Genomic DNA, 21,510 nt, shown 5'->3' with positions numbered 1-21,510 from the left:
TTTCAACTTGTTCTATGATTCTTTTTTTCTTAATTGAATTCTTATTCCTGTTTTTCTCTCTGTTTACAAACAACTGTTTGTTTCTATTTATAGTCTTTAGGGTTTGCACTTAAAACATTTACATATATTTTTAAGAATTTAAATTTACTCATTATCTCTGCCTTCCTTCTTAAGAATACATAAATTGTTCTAACTGTGTATTTACACACACAGATACCCATCCCATGATGCCGGTTATTGTTATCCAGTACTTTAGTGTCTCCTAAATGGTTTTTCTAACCATCTAATTAGTCATTATTACTATTACTACATTTAACGGTCAATATTAACTTGTATTTCTATACTTTCACATTTCTTCATAAATTTTATTTCATCCTTCTGGGTTCAATTTTATTCCAATATGTGCCCGTTTGAAAGGATGTCTGTACCCTATAAAAGCCATGTTTTAATCCAAATTCCATTTTGTAAAGGCAGCCATTTCTTCTAATCCCTATTTAGTACGGTATGTTGGAAATTTTAATTAGATTATCTCCATGGAGATGTGACTCACTCAAGACTGGGTGTTAAATTGGATTAGGTAGAGACGTATCTCTACCCATTCTAGGTGGGTCTTGATTACTTTACTGGAATCTTATAGAAGATGAAAGCAAGAGATTCAGAGAGAGCAGAGAAGAACGATATAGCCATGAGAAGCAGAGAGTCCACCAGCCAGCAACCTTTGGAGATGAAGAAGGGAAACATCTCCTGGGGAGCTTCATGAAAGGAAGCCAGGAGAGAAAGCTAGCAGATGACCCCATGTTCACCATGTGCTTTTCCAGATAAGAGAAAAACCCTGACTGTGTTTGCCATGTGCCTTCTCACTTGAGAGAGAAACCCTGAACTTCATTGACCTTCTTGAACCAAGGTATATTCCCCTGGCTGTCTTAGATTGGACATTTCTATAGACTTGTTTTAATTGGGACATTTTCTTGGCTTTAGAACTGTAAATTAGCAACTTATTAAATTCCCCATTTTAAAAGCCATTCCATTTCTGGTATATTGCATTCCAGCAGCTACCAAACTAGAACACCATACAACAGATTTTCATAGTTCTTTCAGTAAGAATCTATCAGGAAAAAATTGTTTATTTTCTTAATAGTATATTTATTTAGTTTTCACTTTTGAATGATAGCTTAATTGGTGGAGAATTTCAGGTGGACAGGGTTATCTTTTTCTCATCATTTTAATGTCATTTTCGCATTATCTTCTGTTTTCCATAATGCTGGTGAGAAGTTATTTTAAGCCTATCTATAGTGTCTTTTCTCTCAGCTGTTCTTAAAGTATTTTATTTGATTTGGCTATTCTGCCAAGTTGTACCTACTTATATAGACTATAACATGAGCAGGTAGAGATTTACTTTATTTTTAAAACTTTTAGGGCTCTTTGTACTCCCTGAATCAGAGGATTAATGATTTTTATTAATTCTGAAATTGATAAAAAGCCTATTTTTTCTTTCTGAAACACTTATTAGATGTGTATTAGATCTTCTAATTTAATCCTTCATCTCTTCATCTCTCTTTAAGCATGATAGGTAACTCCTCCAATCTATTTTCCATTTCATCAATTCTCTCTTTGCCTATATCTAATTTTCTGTTTAACCTGTCCATTGAGGTTTTTGGTTGGTTTGTTTTTTATGTCAGTGATTATTTTTCATTCATAGAATTTCCACTTGATTCAAATCTGCCTGGTTCTTTTTTTGGAAGAGAGGGGGCAAGGAGGACTGGATATTTTCTCATGTGTTTAATTCATTTTTACATGTTTATTATTTAAGGTATGTGTTATAGTCTTTATTGAATGGTTCTACCAGAAGTTCTAGGGGAATAATCTTGCTGTTTGTTGAGTCTGCTAATCTAGCTCATGATGGATAATTTTTTCATGTGTTTCATAATTTTAGATTCTTATCTAACATTCATCAGGATTTTAACTATGGAAATCCTGTTGAGTCTTTATTAAAGACATGAATGTCCCTCCAGAAAGATTTGAATTTTTTTTCGAACTTTCTTCTTCAAGACACTCCAAAGCTAGTAATACTCAGCATGAATATTACTTGCCTTTTCAGCTTGCGAGTTCACAGAGCATACAAGTATTGTAAACACAAACTCTAGAGCTGTTTGAAGATCGGCCCATGTTTATTAATTTTCATAGGCAGTTATAATTTTTTCTCCCCAGTTCCTGTTCTGAAAAGAATACTATTCTCTGCCCCCTACATATAAAAAAATATATTTTTTCTAGGCCATTGTTTTACTAAGTACATATAGCCTTTCAAGTTTTCTAACTTTATGCTGTCATGACTCAACTCCATCCCCCAACTGGACAAGGCCCAAGATGTCATCTCTTATCACAGCATGTTCTTTAAAACTTAAGCCATTAAATTACCCAGAGAAGCAACCCCCACCCCCACTCCAGGACTGCTATAATACCAACTTATGCTTACCACTGTGGTTCTCTGGTCCCTCTTCATTTTTGTCCCTTTATTTCTTATAAAATGAGCTATATAGTTAAAATCAATTTATTACATTCCACCCAGAATTTCTAGTATTTTAAGTGGAACGGTTTTCAAGTTAGCTAGATTGCAATATTCCCATAAAGGGAGGTATCTAAAGCTCTTATTTTTTTTCAGTGCCTCTACATTGTGTTATATGAGGTAGAAGGCTCGGTTAGAGAGTACTATTTCTTTAACATCTAATAGTTTCTAATTATTTTTGAGGAACACAGGAATATATTGCATTGGAAATTTCTATAAGTAATAGTCATTTTGTGTTGAAGAAATAAAGAATGGATGACAATGCGAAGTATAAGGTCACTAAAGTTATGATGGACTGTGAGGAGACACAATGTTCAATAAATATTCAAAACCATAAATATTCTAAATTCAAAAATCTGGAAGATTCCCTATAATCAATACTTACAGTGTACAAGATAGAAACTACAAACTTACTATTGGTTCTTACTCCAAAAAATGATAATTTAAATAAATCAAATGTAAAGAAGATTAAGAAATAAAGACTTCTAAAAATAGAACACCTTCTCAAAGTATTTGGGGCAGTCTCTTTCAGATCTTTTTTTTTAAGTGAACAAAATAGAGAAGAAGTTATTTTCCAGGAAGAATTTAAAAGAAGAAAAAAAAAATGCTGATTATCTTGTTAGTTAAAAAATATATTGCTTCAGGTACAGTATAAAATAGTTTATAAAAAGAAAGACCAAGGAGACAGATTACCATGGAACACTGAATATTGCAAAATGGATACAAGATGGTAAGAAGAGGGAGAGGATGTTTTAAATAGAACAGAGAAAAAGGGCAATTTTAATGTTTTAAGAGAAAGCAACAGAAACAAAGACCTCATTGAAAATAAAATTGGAAGATTTGAAAATTGGAAGGGTAACATTTACACATTGTTCTTAAGGACAGAAATGCTGCTAATTTATCCTGCCTTCTGCTCCTCTAGTAGGGCAGTAGTGTCTGCCCACTCCACAATTATGCCATTATCTACCAAGTAAGCAGTACTTTTCCACTTTCTTAGTAGTTGGGCAGGGGTGCTAAAAGCAATGTAATAAAGAAGACACAATTAAGGCAAGATGACAAAAAAAATGAGATTACAATCTCAGAGGCCAAGAGCCTAGAACCAAGTAGACAGCCAAATGATGAGACTTAATGAGCTCTCCAGAGGCTCTTACAATGGAAGAACTGAGATGTTTCTACTTTGGGTATAAAAATGATATGTAGTGATGGCTTTCCCACTAATCATGGGAAGTGAACTTAAAAGGACTTTAAGTGGTCATTGAGAACATCAGTTCATTTCATTAAAAATACCTCTTCTCTTCTAAACCCTTTAGCTACATGACCCTTAATTTCTCAAATTTGCATATTTCAAACATAATTTATACATGTGTCTATAAACTTTTTTTTATACTTATCAGATCTCAGTAGAATTACTCATTTTTCAAGTATTATTGAAACAATTAACCCAACAGGGATTTGACACTGATTAGAAAACACTTATTTCTGCCAGTTTTCAGTTTTACTAGAACACACATATATACAACCTCACCTTAGTGAAAGCTCGGTAACACAAGCCACACAGTTCCACCAAGTAAGCCAGAGTGAAGATGGCATTCTGAATCACAAAGCTAATCAGCTTTGAAAATGGTTCCAACAAACTCTGCAATGAGATGGGGGTCAAATAAAATCAATTACTAATTCTTTCATTAAAAAGTAAAAGTATTGAAGTTTTATAATACTTAAAACATAATGGGATCATTCTTATTTATTTAGTATCTGTTGCCAGGAGACTACTGTAATAACCCTACTAATCCAATAAGAATAGACTTGTACCTTCAATCAACAGCTCAAAGAGCATAGTTTAATCATTTTATTGCTCAAGAAAAAAAATCCATTTTTCCATGTGGCATCATTTACAAACCTACCTCATTTCACCCCATCCCCACGTTCTTTCAAATAATCAAAACAATAAAGACTCTGTAAGTTTTGCATTAGGATATTCCACTCTAGTTTTCAGAACCTTTGAGTATCTATGAGTTTATCACATGAACATAATCTATAAGCCTGTCATCTCAGTTAAGTTGTGCAAACTACCCTAAAGTACTAGCAAACTAGATAAAACTCTCATAGCTACCCATCTTCCTGCCCGTGTTTATCAGGAAGACAACATCCATTTTGGTCTCTGTATCTCAAGCCTACCTATAAAGGGTCAATTTTAGTCCTATGTGCTTTCTTACATCATTTAAAAACATTTATTGAGCACCTCCTAAGTATCAGGTAAAGTTAGATGCTGTCATATGGTTTATCTCTTTCAAATTTCTTGTAACTGTCCTGGGAGCATAGTATGTAATACTGTCTAAAGACACAAGCTTTAGGGTGGGCCACAGTGGCTCAGAGGTAGAATTCTCACCTGCTACACTGGAGACCCGGGTTTGTTTCCCAGTGCCTGCCCATGCAAAAAATAAATTAAAAAATAAAATAAAGACACAAGCTTTAAAGTCTGACACAAATAGGTTCAAATTTTAGTTCTCTGTGACCTTGAACAAATAATTTAACCTCTCTGAGACTTAGGTTTCTCTACTGTAAATTGGAATTAAAGAAGATAGTGTTTACAAAGCACTTGGCAGCAGCAAGCACTCCACCAAAGTTAGCTATGACATTCATTATGAACCCTCTGAAGGCTTAATATCCCTATTCCTCAGAGAAGTCCATTAAGTAGGCAAGTGAGGTCACACAGCTATTGTATGGAACTCAAACTCAAGTTCCAGGGCTTTTTTCCAAGATGTTGCTTTGTAGAGAACACAAGATTTCAACTGGGTTCTGAATCTTCCACACTAGCCCACACTGATATCTACTACTTCTTCACCTATTCAGTTGTTAGTTTCTGGATTATAAAAGTAAAACATTCTTCATTTGCAAATTTAGGAAATATAGAAAAGTACTGATAAGGCAAATCCCACCATTTAATGACAACCCTTTGGTAGATTTCCCTTCTTCTATGAATAGCGGTTTCTTTACTTAAAATCTTATACATATACAATTCTATATTTTGTTTTATAAATACATACAATAAAAAATGTGGAAGGCCATGTGGGGGAAAAAAAGACAAAATGCTTAGATCTATTTAAAACCATAACATTGATTTTGCTCTTTTTCTACTACTAAAAGACACGTCAGAAACCTAGAAAAGGAATGACACAATCAAGGGATATTAGATTTTTAAGATTCTTTTTCCTTATTGATACAAAAATGAATTTGTTATGCATTAATTGCCTCTGAAGACAGAAATTGTATCTTTTACCTGTAATGCTTTCCATATAGAAAATCTTAAACACTTTGAAATAGTTCTATTGACTAGCTATTTGCTCTGTTGCCTTAAAATGTGGGGGGTCAGGAGCAATAAATCAGGCAATAAATCAGGCCCTAGCAAGAAGAAGGTATTTGGAGTCACAAGATCTAGGGCGGGACGTTCCCAAGACTTAAAAATTGAACAATAATCATTGTTAAGAAACTAAAAGAATGGGATGTATTGTGCAAGAACAAATGGCATTTCTCTGCTTCTGTAGATAAGTTTGCATGCTTACAGCTGCAAACCAAGGTGTGGCTCAAAAAGATGTCCTTTTTCCTGCTTCTGTGGATAGCTTGTGGTTTTTACCTTTGTAAGCCCCCCTTGAGAACTCCTGGGGCTGCTCTCTGATTCCTCCTTGAGTTTCTGAGGCAGTCGCCCAGTCCCAGCCGGCTAATAAAGACTCCTAATTGGCTTGCAAATTGCTTTGACTTGTGTGGTCTCTCTTTTGGTGTGCCCCACAACATTTGGAGGCCCCAGCGAGATCATCCCTAACGGGACATCTGGTGACCACAAGTCCTGGGGATTGCCCCTAGAACCTGGGTCTGTCCTAGGGGAAGGCCTCGGAGAGATGTTCCTCCGCCCCAGGCAAGGACCAGGAACCAGGCCGGTCCTACAAGACTCTCTGAAATTATACAAAAATCTGCGTGGAGTCATCTGTTTCTGGAAATCTCACCGGTGAGTGCAGGTCTGTTACTGGATCCAGGTCAGGGACCTCTGGAAGGCTGGACACAGCATTACTTCCGAGGTCAGGTCCCAGAGCAAGACATTGCCTGGGGCTTCTGGTTAGGAATCAATTAAGGTTTTTGTGTGTGTCTTGGTTTAGTTTGTCCCTTCTTTCATCTCCTGGTCTTGTCGCATTCCGTGTCGTTCTTGTCATAATTGTCATGGGTCAGTCAAGCTCATCTCTCTGTACTCCCTTTCAATGTTTTTTTGAAAAATTTTCAAGAATTTCAGCGGAAGGCTGGAGACTATGGAGCCCCTGTCAGTGCCTTCAACTTGGAGAGATTCTGCTCACAGGAGTGGCCAACTTTTTGTTCTGGGTGGCCTTCCGAGGGAACCACAGACCTATCTATAGCTTATAGAGTCCAAAGGACAATTTTTGGTGATCCAGGCCACTCTGACCAGCTCCCCTATATACTAATTTGGATGGAAATTTTAACAGAAACACCCAAGTGGTTACGGTTTGCCTGGATTCCCAAAAAGGAAGACCCCCCCAGAGCCAAAACAGCCCTCATACTAAAGAACACTCAGAAAGAAAAGACTAATAGGGTCCCAGTACTGACGGGACCACCGGAGGATTTGCTCTTAATGAATCCTCCCCCATATCCGATAGCCTCTCCACCCCCTCTAAGACCAGAGGGGAGAGGCAGCCGAGAGGCGGCTATCAGCCCCTCCGATAGCCAGGAGGTGACCTTCAGTCCCCCCCATACCAGAAGTGGCTCTGCTTACCGCCCCTCTTCTGGTGCACAGTCACCGGATTCTTCCGGGGCTCCAATTTTACCCTTAAGACAGGTTGGCCCTACCCCAGGGGATGCCCGTCCACCTTTCATGGTCTATATCCCCTTTTCCTCTAGCGACCTGTATAATTGGAGTAACCAAAATCCCTCTTTCTCTGAAAAACCCCAAGGGCTCATCTCCCTCTTGGAGACTGTCTTTTTTTACCCACCAGCCCACCTGGGAGAACTGCCAACAGCTCCTCCAGGCCCTCTTCACCTCCGAGGAATGAGATCGAGTCAGGAGAGAGGCGAGGAAGTTAATTCTTGGACCTGACAGACAGCCCACTACCAAGCCAACCCAATTAGAGGCTGTGTTCCCCTCCACCCGTCCCGGATGGGACCCCAACACTGATAAAGGTAAGGAGGCTCTCGATCAGTATCGCCAGACTCTGCTCTGGGGACTAGAGGGGCAGCCAAAAAGCCAATCAATTTATCTCGGGTAAGTGAAAGTATACAAAAACCAGACGAATCTCCTTGAGCGCCTCCTTGAGGCATACCGCTTGTACACCCCTATAGATCCAGAGGCAGCCGAAAATAGGCGAACCATAAATATAGTATTTGTCACCCAGTCGGCCCCAGATATAAGAAAAAAATTACAAAAACTAGAAGGATTTGAGGGTAAGGTGCTGTCTGAACTGGTAGAGATTGCCCAAAAGACTTTTAATAACAGAGATGACCCCGGGACCACGCATCCAAAAAAAAAATTGCCAGAATTCTAGTATCCGCAATGGCTGAACAGGAAAAACAGAAAGATAGATAGGAAACTGTTGAAAAAAGGAAGGGGAAACAAGGAAAAAGGTTGGGCCTAGGTGTAAACCAATGCGCCTACTGCAAAGACAACAGACATCGGAAAAACGAATGCCCTAAAAGGGGACTTAAAGGACTGAAACCATCCCCCGTTCTAGTTGAGGAGGCAAATTGATGGGACCGGGGCTCCATTCCGTTAAGCCCCCGGGAGCCCAGGGTCACCTTAGAAGTTGGGGGCAAGCCTATAAAATTTCTTGTGGATACTGGAGCAACCTTCTCTGTCCTCCAGCAGGCAGAAGGGTCCATATCTAAGGAAAAAATCCCCATACAGGGAGCAACGGGAAAAACAAAGTCCTACCCATGGACAAAGACTAGGATCACTAACCTTGGGGAAGGAACTGTCACCCACTCATTTCTGCTGATGCCAGAGTGTCCGTACCCCCTTTTGGGAAGGGACCTTCTCCAAAAATTACAGGCCACCATCTCTTTCAGAAACAATTTGGCCGAGCTCTCCTTCAATACCAACCCCTCAGAAATCCTCCTCACTTGCTCCTTATCAGAAGAATATTTACTTACTGCAGAGGTGGCAATGCAGGCCCCAGGCCTGTACCTGCAGGAATTTAAAGAAAAAATACCGGGCGTCTGGGCAGAGACTAATCTACCAGGATTAGCCGCCCACCGGCCCCCCATTGTTGTCCAGCTGACTAGCACCGCCACACCTGTCAGAATTCGACAATACCCAATAAGCTTAAAGGCTAAGAAAGGCATTGCAGTCCATATCAAAAGACTCCAGGAGGCAGGCGTTCTAGTCCCCTCATTGGGCCTGGAACACCTCCCTTCTCCCGGTCCAAAAACCCCGGACTGAGGATTACCGGCCAGTACAAGACCTCCGGGAAGTGAACAAAAGAGTTGAAACCATTCACCCCACTGTGCCTAACCCATATACACTCCTGAGCCTGCTACCTCCCAGCCAACAGGTTTATACTGTTCTGGACTTAAAGGATGCCTTCTTTTCACTTCCTCTGGCTGAGGTAAGTCAACCCGTTTTTGCATTTGAATGGATTGACCCAGAGGGGGGTTTCTCTGGACAATTGACCTGGACCGGGTTGCCACAGGGTTTCAAAAACTCTCCCACCCTGTTTAATGAAGCCTTAAGTTAAGATTTGGCCAGCTTTAGACAAAAGCATCCAGAAATAACCCTGCTACAATATGTGGATGACCCCTTACTGGCAGCCAATAACCTGTCAGATTGTAAAAAAGCGACTGAAAATTTACTGTAGGAGCTAGACCAATTAGGCTATCAGGTCTCAGCTAAGAAAGCCCAATTTTGCACCAATTCGGCAACATACTTAGGATATGAACTAAAGAAAGGAAAGAGGTCACTATCCTCCAGTAGGGTTGAAGCTATGTTAAGGATACCCCAACTAAAGACAAAGAGGCAGGTACGGGAATTCCTGGGGGCAGTTGGATATTGCGGACTCTGGATTCCCAGATTTGCAGAAATAGCCAAGCCCTTGTATACTAGTACAGGGGGTAAAGAGGAAAGAATGGGATGTATTGTGCAAGAGCAAATGGCATTTCTCTGCTTCTGTAGATAAGATTGCTTGCTTACAGCTGCAAACCAAGATGTGGTTCAAAAAGATAATGTCCTTTTTCCTGCTTCTGTGGATACGCTTGTGGTTTTTACCTTTATAAGCCCCCCTTGAGAACTCCTGGGGCTGCTCTCTGATTCCTCCTTCTTGAGTTTCTGAGGCAGTCGCCCAGCCGGCTAATAAAGACTCCTAATTGGCTTGCAAATTGCTTTGACTTGTGTGGTCTCTCTTTTGGTGCGCCCCACAACAAAAACAGACTATGAGAAAGTGCAGATGGGATTATGTCTCAAACTGATATACAGTGGATCCTACTTGGTCAAAAAGAAAAACTGGAATTCAAGCCCCTGTAGAAACTTGCTATTATATGTAGCAGAACAGCATGATGATGGAGCATTATGCTACAACCGAAACAGCCAGAAACTTGAACTCAAGGTATCTATGGTAAAGTCTCAAATCTTCTACTAAGCAGCCATGTGATCTTGGCCAACACACTTCATCTCTGTGAGATTGTTTCCTTGTCCATACATGAACTGGCTGGATCAAATGAACTCTAAGCAACTTTCCAGTACAAACATTTCATGAGTCTATGAAATCACAGTCAAGATAAGCACTTGCAGGAGAAGAGTCTTGTTGGTATATTATCTAATAGTGCTAATATAGACTAGAGTTCTCTCAAATAGTGTGAAATCTCCTATAGAAGAAATTTGCTGCATAGGATAGGAGCATTTTTTATTTTAATGGGGCCTTAAAGGATGAGAAAGCATTCACCACACAAACAAGGGAAAGAAGTATTTCAGGCAAAGGAAATAGCCCTAAGCAAAGGCAAGGAGGTATGAAATTAAATAAGACTATATATGTAAAACACTTAGCACAATGCCTGCCATATGGTGTGTGTTCAACAAATGGTGGTGGTAGTTATTTTGATGATGATGATGATGATGACAACTGCAACACCATCACCCAGAGGCAGCAGGGATGAGACAAAGAGCTGAAGACTGAATTGGAAAGGCAGGTTGGTAAGTTAGGAAGTGCCTTCTTGTGTATCATATTAAGGAATCTGAACATTGTCCTGAAAGAAATGAGGAGTTATCAAAGATGTTTAAGCATGGAACTAACACAGTGAGACGTATGTTTGGAAGGACCACTTTGTCAATATTAAGGAGGATGGATTGATGGGCAGTGGTGGGCATGGCTCAGGATGAGGAAGCCCGATAATGAAAAATGATATTTTTAGAGCTCTTCAAACTAGACACTAACGTAGCATATGGGAAGAGGGTGTGAGTGAAGCATTCAGTAGGCAACAGCTATTTCTTCAGTACTGCTACATGCTTATCTTTTTGTCTTTTTGTGTGTGCATGCACGGTCCGGGAATCAAATTCAGATCTCCTTCATGGAAGGTAAGCGTTCTACCAATGAACCACCCATGCACCCTACATGCCTATTTTTGAGGTTTAAAAATAATGAAATAACTAATGGGCAATGTTTTTTTCTGAAACATACATACCCTTGTGGCATTGGTAGAGGGTATCTTCAAGAGGCAAATCATAATTCTCAAACTGGAATCTAAAGAACACTGGGAACAAATGTTAAAAAAATAAAAGTCAGTACTTTTCTTGGTTTATGTTTTGCTTGAAATGTTTCCAATAAGCATTTATTTTAGAAAAAAATGTTTGAAATATAACAGCCCATCTACAGTTTTCCCACGCTATCTACTCATGTTGAAAAAACAAACTATTCTCAGGTTAAAAAAATAAACAATTAATTAAATAATTAAACAATATATATAAAAAACCAAATACCTAAACATTGCTCCTAACTCTTTCTCAAAGATATAACCTAAAATTAAATCAGATAGAGAGTTGGACAGATGGATGATCTGATAGATTAATGGATAGGTAGATAGTATCTCCAACTCTAAAAAAGTATGCTAATTTGTGAAAGGCAATGTGGGGGTGAAAAAAAACAAAACATTTAGATCTATTTAAAACCTTTATGTTATTTTTCCAGTTAAGAATTAGTTTTATGTGCTCTTTCTCTATTACTAAAAGACATGTCAGAGACCTGGGAAAAAGCAATAAAATTTCTACAAGAGAAAAATCATGCCTTATAAAGCTATTAGAGTTCTCTTTTGGCAGGATTCCACATTAAAATGTCCTATTAAAATTGGGTTTACTGAGATTGGAGGGAAATGTTACAGCAAGAATAAAGAATTACATTATCTAACAGGTTAAAAATATCACAATAATGGGATAGAGTTAAATCTCTGTAGCTGTGTATGATATTAAACTGTTTAAAGCTGTAGAAACTAAGTCAGTAGTTCTTCAAGTGGAACCTCAGGACCAGCAGCAACTAGATTACCTGGAAACTTGTTAGAAATGCAAATCCTCAGGTCCCACCCCAAGCACCCGCAATTTTAAAATCATCTTGAAAGAAAAAAAAAAAAGGAAATCTGACACCACCAGGCCTGCAGAACAACTGGCTAGAGTAGAGTAGTAACTGACCCCTGCAGAAGGGAATAGTGCTTTCCAGTTCTCAAGGGTCTCAATTCTCATTATTATCTTACTCCATTTCACTCATTAACCTTGCAGGCAGAATCCCTATGGGAAGAGCTGACTGCCACAAACAAGGCTTACCAGTTGTTTACAGCTGGCAACCCTTCCAATTGTTGGTGCTCAGGTTAAATATTTTGAATCTGGCACCTGCCTATAGCACTTACATTTGCTATACCTGCTTTACCCCATCTCATACTTTGTGGCTCTTCAGCAATGAATGGCCCTATAGAAGTTCCATGAGGCCTACTTAAGTAAGTTATATAGAAACATGGTTTCAGAGTACGTATCCTCCTGCTTGGATAAATTCAGTTATTACAGATTTGTGGATAGAAAGGATTACAGAATGGAAGAGATAGTAAAGACCCATCGTTGGTATCCCTGATTCTCATACTAACTTCAGATTTAAAGCAGCACACACTGAGCTTAGAGTCCCTGAATTATCACCCTTACAAATCCTATCCATAGTACCTGACAATGTAGACAAAACTTATCATCAGGAGTGGTTGGTTTTTATAAAATTTTTCATATACATTGATACCCATTTCAGAAATGGAACTACCAACATATAACTTCATTTGTAAAATCACTAAGTGACTCATCTTGATGCAAGTTAAATGTTTGTATCTGTCTGTGATCTGCATAGAGAAAGTACAGAAACCTTGAGGAACAAATGAGGTTCAAGGACAGCAATGGCCATTGCCAGCCAACTTCTTCACCCAGCTCTACAGACATGAAAGCCTCCCACTTACCACTGCTTTAGAGGGCTCGAGGAAATATGTTAGTGGAAAGAGCACTGAACTGTAAGTCAGGAAAGTTGCGTTCTAATGCTCACACTGCCACCACTGAGCTGTTTAAGGAAGTCACATGGCTTCTCTAAATTTGCAGCCTCCCATGTGGGAAACAGGGACATTGGAATGGATGATTCTTTAAAGTCTCTTCCAGCTTTAATGGAGTTGTTTATGATCTTGCATTTAATGGGCTCATATAGCAATGTTCCTCAGGCCAACAAATTCCCAGCTATGTTTCTGGGCTTGACCATACTAGTGAGGTTTGGGGATAAGGAGTCAAACAGAACTATCATATTGACTTTGCCAGTTCGTTATTCAAACATACTAGCAATCACTTTCCTTTAGACAATTCTCTAACATTGCAATTTTACAATATATGGGGTCCTTCTAGATAAAGCTATTTATTTGATTATTTAAGTAATATCTCCTTAATAAAATTTTCTAGATAAACACAACTTACCAAAGTTTTCCTGACCTTTTCCTGATCATTTAGAAACATAGGCAATCACTGCACCAAACTGATCAGCACATATTGTTGTCCTACTGTAACATCTGGAAGGAACAACCTAAACAATTCTCTCTTCTCCGTGGCTAGCAGATTCTTTATAGCTACAGTCTTTTCTGATACATTAAATCACCCATGACCCTACTTTTTGTGTGGTACTCTATAAGCAAATGGTCCCGGTGGAATACCCTAGGGATTTTAAAGACGTCTGTAAATGGCAGGAAAGTATAAAATGAAATTCTTGTTTCATCTTACCTTCAGAGGTAAAACACAAGGCAGCTTGGCAAAAAATGTCTGAAACTGGTTGCTGATTGTAGTCCAGAGGCTACTAGGAGAATCCATGGGCAAAGCTTCCATGAAGGTAGCAATGTTTTCCAAACAGCGTATCATAGCACCCCCTGCTGGTAAATTCTTTTTGTTATTTAGACCCTAAAAACAAAAGCAAGGCAATCAACTGCTGAAACAGCAGGGCAATTCATACAGCTATTTGGTGAAGATCAGTTTAGAAATCACACCTTTATGCTATAAATATCGATTGAGTGGCTACTATTAGCCAATCATTGCGGTAGACAAGAGATACAGAGACAAACTGACAAGTCCAGAGAAATTAGGGAAAAGAATTGGTGATTTTTAGCTTAGCAAAAGAAGATGAAGTTTAAAAATGCCTCTAAGGAGCTACTACTGGCATGATTAAGTGTTAAGAAGACACAAGGATGAATAAGATGCTTGCTGGAAAGAATTCCCCAGGACAACAATTGGGAATAAGGCCCATAGAAGCAGCAGGTTTCCTTAACAATCAGCAGCTCCCTCCCTGCCCCCAAGCTAAGTGAGCAAGCTAACAAGCCCTGGAACTGAGACTTGAACCCCAGTCTCTTTTCTTTATTATTATTTCATTTTCTTTTTACTGTGAAAAATAGCATATGTACAAAAAAGCAATAAATTTCAAAGTACACCACAACAATTAGTTATAGAACAGATTTCAGAGTTTGGCATGGATTACAGTTCCACAATTTTAGGTTTTCCTTCTAGCTGCTCCAAGATACTGGAGACTAAAAGAAATATCAGTATGATGATTCAACAGTCATACTCATTTGTTAAATCCTATCTTCTCTGTTATAACTCCACCTTCTTCTTTGATTTTTCTCCCAATCTTTAGGGTTATTTGGGCTATGCCCATTCTAACTTTGGAATAGGGGGGATGGAACTAGTTGATGTTCTGGAGAGACTGGCCCCTCTGAATTTCAGGACTTATCTGTCAAGGAACCCATCTGGATGTTGCAGGTGTCTGGAAAGTACTCATTGCATGGAACCTTTGAAGAATCTCAGATAAAGCCCCAGATGCTCTTTAGGTTCATAGGAATGGTTTTGGTTGGGGTTTGGCAAACCATGGTAAATAGCGATATCTAGTTGAAGCTTGCATAAAGGTATCCTCCAGAACAGCCTCTTAACTCTATTTGAACTCTCTAGTCAGCCACTGATACCTTATTTGTTACAATTCTTTTCCCCCTTTTGGTCAGGATGGCACTGTCAATCCCACAGTGCTAGGGCCAGGCTCAACGTCATATACCGTGTTGCTAGAGAGACTTTCACCCCTGGATGTAATGACCCATGTAAAGGGGACAGTAATGATTTCATTTGCAGAGTTGGGCTTAGAGAGAGAGAAGCCATATTTCAGAAACAAAAGAGGTCCTCTGGAAGTAACTCTTAGGCATAACTATAGGTAGGTTTAGCTTCTCCACTACATAAATAGGGTTCATAAGAGCAAGCCTTAAGTTCAAGGGCTTGGCTTATTGACTTGGGAGTCCCTAATGTTTGAGACAGTATCAGGGTTTCCTTCGTGGTAAAGTTTAATAGCTCCATATTTTTTCTCCCATCCCTCAAGGGACTTTGCCAATACTTTTTAATTATCAGTTCAACATACTTGAACACCATACTCGAACCAATACATATATACTGCTCCTCCCCCATCAGCCCACATTTCAAAAGCCTGTTTGACCAAGGTGAGTGCTTGACCAACTGATCCCCACCACTTAGCTGAGAGTGTCCAGAAACTTTAAGTAAATAGTACATCTATACAAAACAGTAATGTCTCACTGACATTTTTCTACACTTAAGCAAATTTTACTTATATGACTTTGAATGTCTTCCTCAGTAGTACTATATATAATGCAAAGAAACATAGCAACTCAACAACAAAAAGACAAATAACCCAATTTAAAAATGGGCAAAGGACTTGAATAGATATTTCTCGAAAAGAAGATATACAAATAAGCAAATGGTCAATAAGTACATGAAAAGGTGCTCAACATCATTAATCTTTAGGAAAATGCACAGCAAAGCTACATGAAGTACCACTTCACACCCACTAAAATGGCTGTAATTAAAAAAAAGAAAATAACAAATGATGGTGAGGATGTAAAGAAATAGGAATCCTGGTACACTGCTGGTGGGAATGAAAAACATTTTGGCTGCTCCTCAAAAAGTAAGACATAGAATCATAATTACCCTCTAGTACATACCCCCAAAGAATTGAAAACAGAGACTCAGGCAAGTACATGCACTTGCATTTTCATATCAGGACCATTCGCAATAGCCAAAAAGCAGAAATAGACCAAATGTCCATCAACAGATGCATGGGTAAACATTATTATTCAGTCATAAAAAGGAATAAAGTTGTGATACATGCTACATTGTGAATGAACTTCTGAAACATCATGCTAAGTAAAAGAAGCCAGACACAAAAAGGTCACATATTGTATGACTCCATTTGTATGAAATTCTAGAATAGATAAATAGGTAGGGAAAGTAGATTAGTCATTGCCAGGGGCTGAGGGTGGGGGTGGGGGAAACTACTTAACGAGAGAGGTTTTACTTTGGAGAGACGGAAATGTTTTGGAGCTAGATAAAGGTGGTGGTTACACAACACTGTGAGTGTACTAATTGTTAATTTTTAAATGGTTAATTTCATGTTATATGAATTTCACCTCAATAAAATCTTTTTTTTTATTGTGTGAATACACACTCCAGCAGCAGAGTGCCAGTGCTCCACATCCAAACACACTTGAAATTAGCTGTCTGTTTTTAATTCCAGTAATTCAAGTGGGTATGTAACACTATGGCATTGTTTTTTTTTATTAGAGAAATTGTGGCTTTACAAAACAATCATGCACAAAATACAGAATTTCCCATATACCAACCCACCTCCAATACTCTGTATTGGTGTAAAAAAATTATTAAAATCTAAGATAGCACATTTTTATAGTTATACCATTATTTAAAACCCATGGTTTAACTTAGGGCATGTTTTTGTAGTGTCAGTTCATGGATTTTTAAAAAAAATTTTATTGTTACCATTACACAATCTAACATTTCCCTTTTACTTATTCAGACATATATATATTTCAATGTAGTTAGTTGCATTCCCAATGTTATGTTACCATCACCATTATCTACTACCTAAACATTTCCATCACTCCAGATACGAACCCTAAACATTTCAAGTCTTAACTTCCCATTCCCTTTCTCCACACCACCCCTGGTAACCTATATTCCAAATTCTGACTCTATGCGTTTGCTTATCCTAATTATTTCAAATCAGTGAGATCACAAAATATTTGCCCTTTTGTATCTACCTTATTTTACTCAACATGAAGTGAGATCATAAAATATTTGCCCTTTTGTGTCTACCTTATTTTACTCAACATGATGTCTTAGGGTTCATCCATGTTGTCACATGTATCAGGACTTCGTTCCTTTTTACAGCTGAATAATATTCTATCCTATGTGTATACCAGATTGTATTTATCCATTCATCATTGATGAGCACTTGGGTGGCTTCCATCCTTTGGCAATTGTAAATGATGCTGCTATGAACATCAGAGTACAAATATCTGTTCAAGTTCCTATTTTTGAGTAAATACCTAATAGTGGGGTTGCCAAGTCATATGGTAATTCTATACTTAGCATTCTGAGGAACTGTCAGACTGTCTTCCAGAGTGGCTGCACCATTTTACATTGCCACCAGCAATGAATGAGTGTTTCTATTTCTTCACATCCTCACCAACACTTGTTGTTTTCCTTTCTTCGTATGGCAGCCATTCAAATGGGTGTGAAATAGTATCTCATTATGGTTTTTGATTTTCATTTCACCCATAAGTAATGGTGCTGAGCATCTTTTCATGCGTTTTCTGGTCATTTATATATATTCTTTGGAGAGCTATCTGTTCAAGTCTTTTGATCATTTTTAAATTGGGTTGTCTACGTTATTAAGTTAAAGGATTTCTTTATATATTCTTGATATTAAACCTTTAGCACATATGTGCTTTCTAAATACTTTCTCCCATTGTGTAGTTTATTGTTTTTCTTTCATGATAAAGTCCTTTGAGGACCAAAAGTTCTTCATTTTGATGAGGACTCATCTATTTTTTCTTTTATTGCTTGTATTTTTTTGGGTAAAGTCCAAGAAACCATTGCATAACATTGGTCCTGAAGATGCTTTCCTATATTTTCTTCTAGGAGTTTGATAGTCCTAACTCTTATATTAGGGTCTCTGATCTTTTGTGTATGGTATAAGGTAGGGGTCCTCCTCTTTTTTTTTGTACATGGACAGGCAGTTTTCTCAGCACTGTTTGTTGAAAAGACTATTCTTTCTAAAGTAAGTGGTCTTTGCCACCTTGTCAAAAATCAGTTAACCATAAGTGTGAAGGTTGATTTCTGAGCTCTCAGTTCTATTCCATTTGGTTTATATGTCTGTCCTCGTGCCAGTACCATGTTGTTTTGATTACTGTGGCTTTGTAACAAGTTTTAAGATCAAGAAGTATGAGTTCCCCAACTTCATTCTTCTTTTTCAAGGTGGCTTTAGCTATTTGGGGCCACATGCCCTTCCGTATAATTTTTTTAAACGTATTTTATCATTTTATTAGGAAAAACTCCAAATGGATTATGAAGAAACATATTCATTGACTTGGTTGAGTTTCCCAAAATCTCTTACTGAAGATATGTCCACCAATAAATAATAAAACATCAGCAGATTTATCATATACTGGACAAAGAGTCAGGCTACTACCAAAAGTAACATGCAACATAAAAAAGATATAAAGGAAGACAATCTGCTGAGTATTTAAAACCATCTCAGTATGAACTGTTTTCAACCAGCACAAAACTAAATAGCTATCAATTCCAAACCACACCAAGGTGAGTTCAGCTGATGGAAACCAGGAGTCAATAATGGGACAGAAAGAAAAAAAGTTCCTCAGTGCAAAAGATCTGAATAGTGTTTTGGAGTATTTCCCTGACTGGCACAAGCAGTAGTAGAGAATCTTTTTGGCAAGGAAGAGAAATAAACACAAATGGAAATCTACATTTTTAAATCAGCAGACTTCCTAGGAATGATAAAGGTATCAGTAAAGTAGCAGACATCATTTGTTGTGGGCTCAAAAGGTATTCAAAATGTACTTAAAGAAGGCACAAATAGCTCTGTCCAGGCATTCAGGCTTAAGGGAGGTAAAATTAAAAGAGGACTTTTTTTTCCCAAGTTAAGGAGAATTTCTTTAAAACCAAGAATACTGCCAAATAGTAACATTACTATTGGTAAGCCATAATTGTCAACAAAATAAGTTTTAAATGCTCTAATATTCTGCCCAAACCAGTCCCAGATATTGTTTAATAACCAAGATGCAAACCAACTTTGTTGTAAGAAGCCTAGACATCATTATATCAAACATGTCATTGGTGAAATATCCAGTTTCAGTCAACATTTTGAAGGCTCATTTGACAGCCAGTCAAGTCCCTCATACAGACCAGTTCTTTAAGTAGCACAAATGGCTTGAACATTCCATGTTCTGTTACAAGGGGACAGAAGACCTAATTTATCTGTAATTTCACTGACAGCCATAGCATTTAGCAAATCTTGTTTGTTTGCAAAAAGAAGCAGCACTGCATCTCACAACTTCTTCAGCTTTTTTGGATTTTTTCACCATCATTGCTGTCTATCACAAAAATAAGACCCTATGTATTTCGGAGGTAATGCCTCCAGAAAGGTCTAATTTTATCTTGACACCAACATCCCATACTATGAAACAAATGTTCTTATATTCTACTGTTTCCACATTAAAATCAATGGTGACTATCCCCTAACTTCAGTTTACACAAAATGGTTGTCTTGCCAGCAGCATCCAATCCAACCAACAAAAATAAAGTATCTGCTTCTTGCCAAAGAGGTGGGAGAAGAGAGAGGAGGTGGTGAGGCCGATGGCAGTGGTGGCACTTGGGATGGGCAGGAGTAGAGTGGCATCCCTGGGCCTTCTCCTTTCATGCTTCTGGGAAACTGAGCAAGAGGGAATAGAAAGCTGAAAAACAAAGGGAGCAGCAGGGATGGCTCGCCTGCTGGCACATTAGATGAAGCTCTGAGATCAGGGCAGGCATGATGTCTGGCTCTGGCATTAAGGCCCTTCCATAAGAATTTGATGATTGGCTTTTCCAGTTCTGCAAAGAAAGTTATTGGAATTTTGTCTGGTATTGCATTTGAATCTATAAATTGCTTGGGTAGTATTGACATCTTAAAGATATTTAGTCTTCCAATCCATGAACATGGAATGCCTTTCCATTTATTTAAATCTTTTTTATTTCTTTTAGTAATGCTTTATAGTTTTCTGTGTACAAGTCCTTTACATCTTGGTTAGATTTATTCTTAGCTATTTGATCTTTTAGTTGCTACTGTGAATGGAATTTTTCTCTTGATTTCTTTTGTCCATTGTCTGTATATAGAAAAACAACTAATTTGGGGGTGTTGATCTTATACTCCACTACTTTGCTGAATTCATTTATTAGTTCTAGGAGCTTTGTTGTGGATTTTTCAGGATTTTCTGAATAAAGGATCATATCATCCAAAAATAAGGAAAGTTTTACTTCTTCCTTTGCAATCTGGATGCCTTTTATTTCTCTTTCTTGTCTAGTTGCTCTGGCAAGAGCTTCCAGTTCAGTGTTGAATAACAGTGGTAATAGTGGGAATCCTTGTCTTCTTCTTGATTTTAGAGAAAGCTTTCAGTCTTTCACCATTAAGTAGGATATTAGCTGTGGGCTTTCCATATATGTTGTCTATCATGTTGAGGAAGTTTCCTTCTATCCCTAGTGTTCTATGTGTTTCTATCAAGATAGGGTACCGTTTTTTGTCAAATCCCTTTTCTGTGTTGATTGAGATGATCCTCATTCTGTTACTATTATGAATTATATTAACTGATTTTCTTATGTTGAACCAACTTTGCCTACCAGCGATAAATCCACTAAATTACTGTGTATAAATCTTTCAATATACTTTTGGGTTCAGTTTGCTAGTATTGTGTTGAGGATTTTTGCATCTATATTCATAAGAGATATTTGTCTGAAGTTTTCTTTTCTTGTGTTATCTTTGTCTGGCTTTGGTATGAGGATCGTGATGTTGGCCTCAAAGAATTAGTTAGGGCTTGTTCCCTCCTCTTCAATTTTTGGAAGTATTTAAACAGAATTGGAGTTAGGTCTTCATGGAGTATTTGGTAGAAATTCCCTGTGAAGCAATGTGGTCCTGGACTTTTCTTTGTTGGGAGGTTTTTTATTACTGTTTAATACCTTTCCTAGTAATTAGTTTGTTAAAATCTATTTCTTCTTGAATCAATCTAAGAAGTTGTCCATCTCACCTAGGTTATCTAATTTGTTGGAGTACATACAGTTAATTATAGAATCCTCCTACAGTTGCTTTTATTTCAGTTGGTTGATAATAGTACCCCACTTTTCATTTCTGATTTTTGTTATTTGTATCCTCTCTTTCATTTTCTTTGCCAGTGTAGCTAAAGGTTTGTCAATTTTATTGATCTTTTCAAAGAGCCAACTATGGATTTTGTTGATTCTCTCTATTGTGTTTATGTCTTCTAATTCATTTATCGCCTACTCTGCCATATTCCCCAGAAGC

At 38.0% G+C, this 21,510-nt stretch overlaps 1 protein-coding gene and 1 pseudogene across 1 annotated transcript in view; both read right to left on the bottom strand.

The window, feature by feature from the left end:
- Window positions 1–21,510, bottom strand: part of UNC79 (unc-79 subunit of NALCN channel complex) — a 244,941-nt gene that overhangs the window by 39,922 nt on the left and 183,509 nt on the right. Inside the window, exons 40-42 of the mRNA XM_077123417.1 lie at window positions 13,824–13,997; window positions 11,228–11,296; window positions 4,089–4,199 (exon numbers count right to left, since the gene is read on the bottom strand). Coding sequence (XP_076979532.1) covers window positions 4,089–4,199; window positions 11,228–11,296; window positions 13,824–13,997 — 354 coding nt within the window. The remainder of the gene's footprint in view (window positions 1–4,088; window positions 4,200–11,227; window positions 11,297–13,823; window positions 13,998–21,510) is intronic.
- LOC143652675 (ADP-ribosylation factor 4 pseudogene) lies at window positions 19,318–21,497 on the bottom strand (annotated as a pseudogene).

The sequence above is a fragment of the Tamandua tetradactyla genome, chromosome 12 (genome assembly GCF_023851605.1).
Source record: "Tamandua tetradactyla isolate mTamTet1 chromosome 12, mTamTet1.pri, whole genome shotgun sequence".
Classification (NCBI taxonomy): domain Eukaryota; kingdom Metazoa; phylum Chordata; class Mammalia; order Pilosa; family Myrmecophagidae; genus Tamandua; species Tamandua tetradactyla.
Note: the sequence above shows the minus strand (reverse complement) of the source record. Positions and strands in the feature narration are given on the sequence as shown.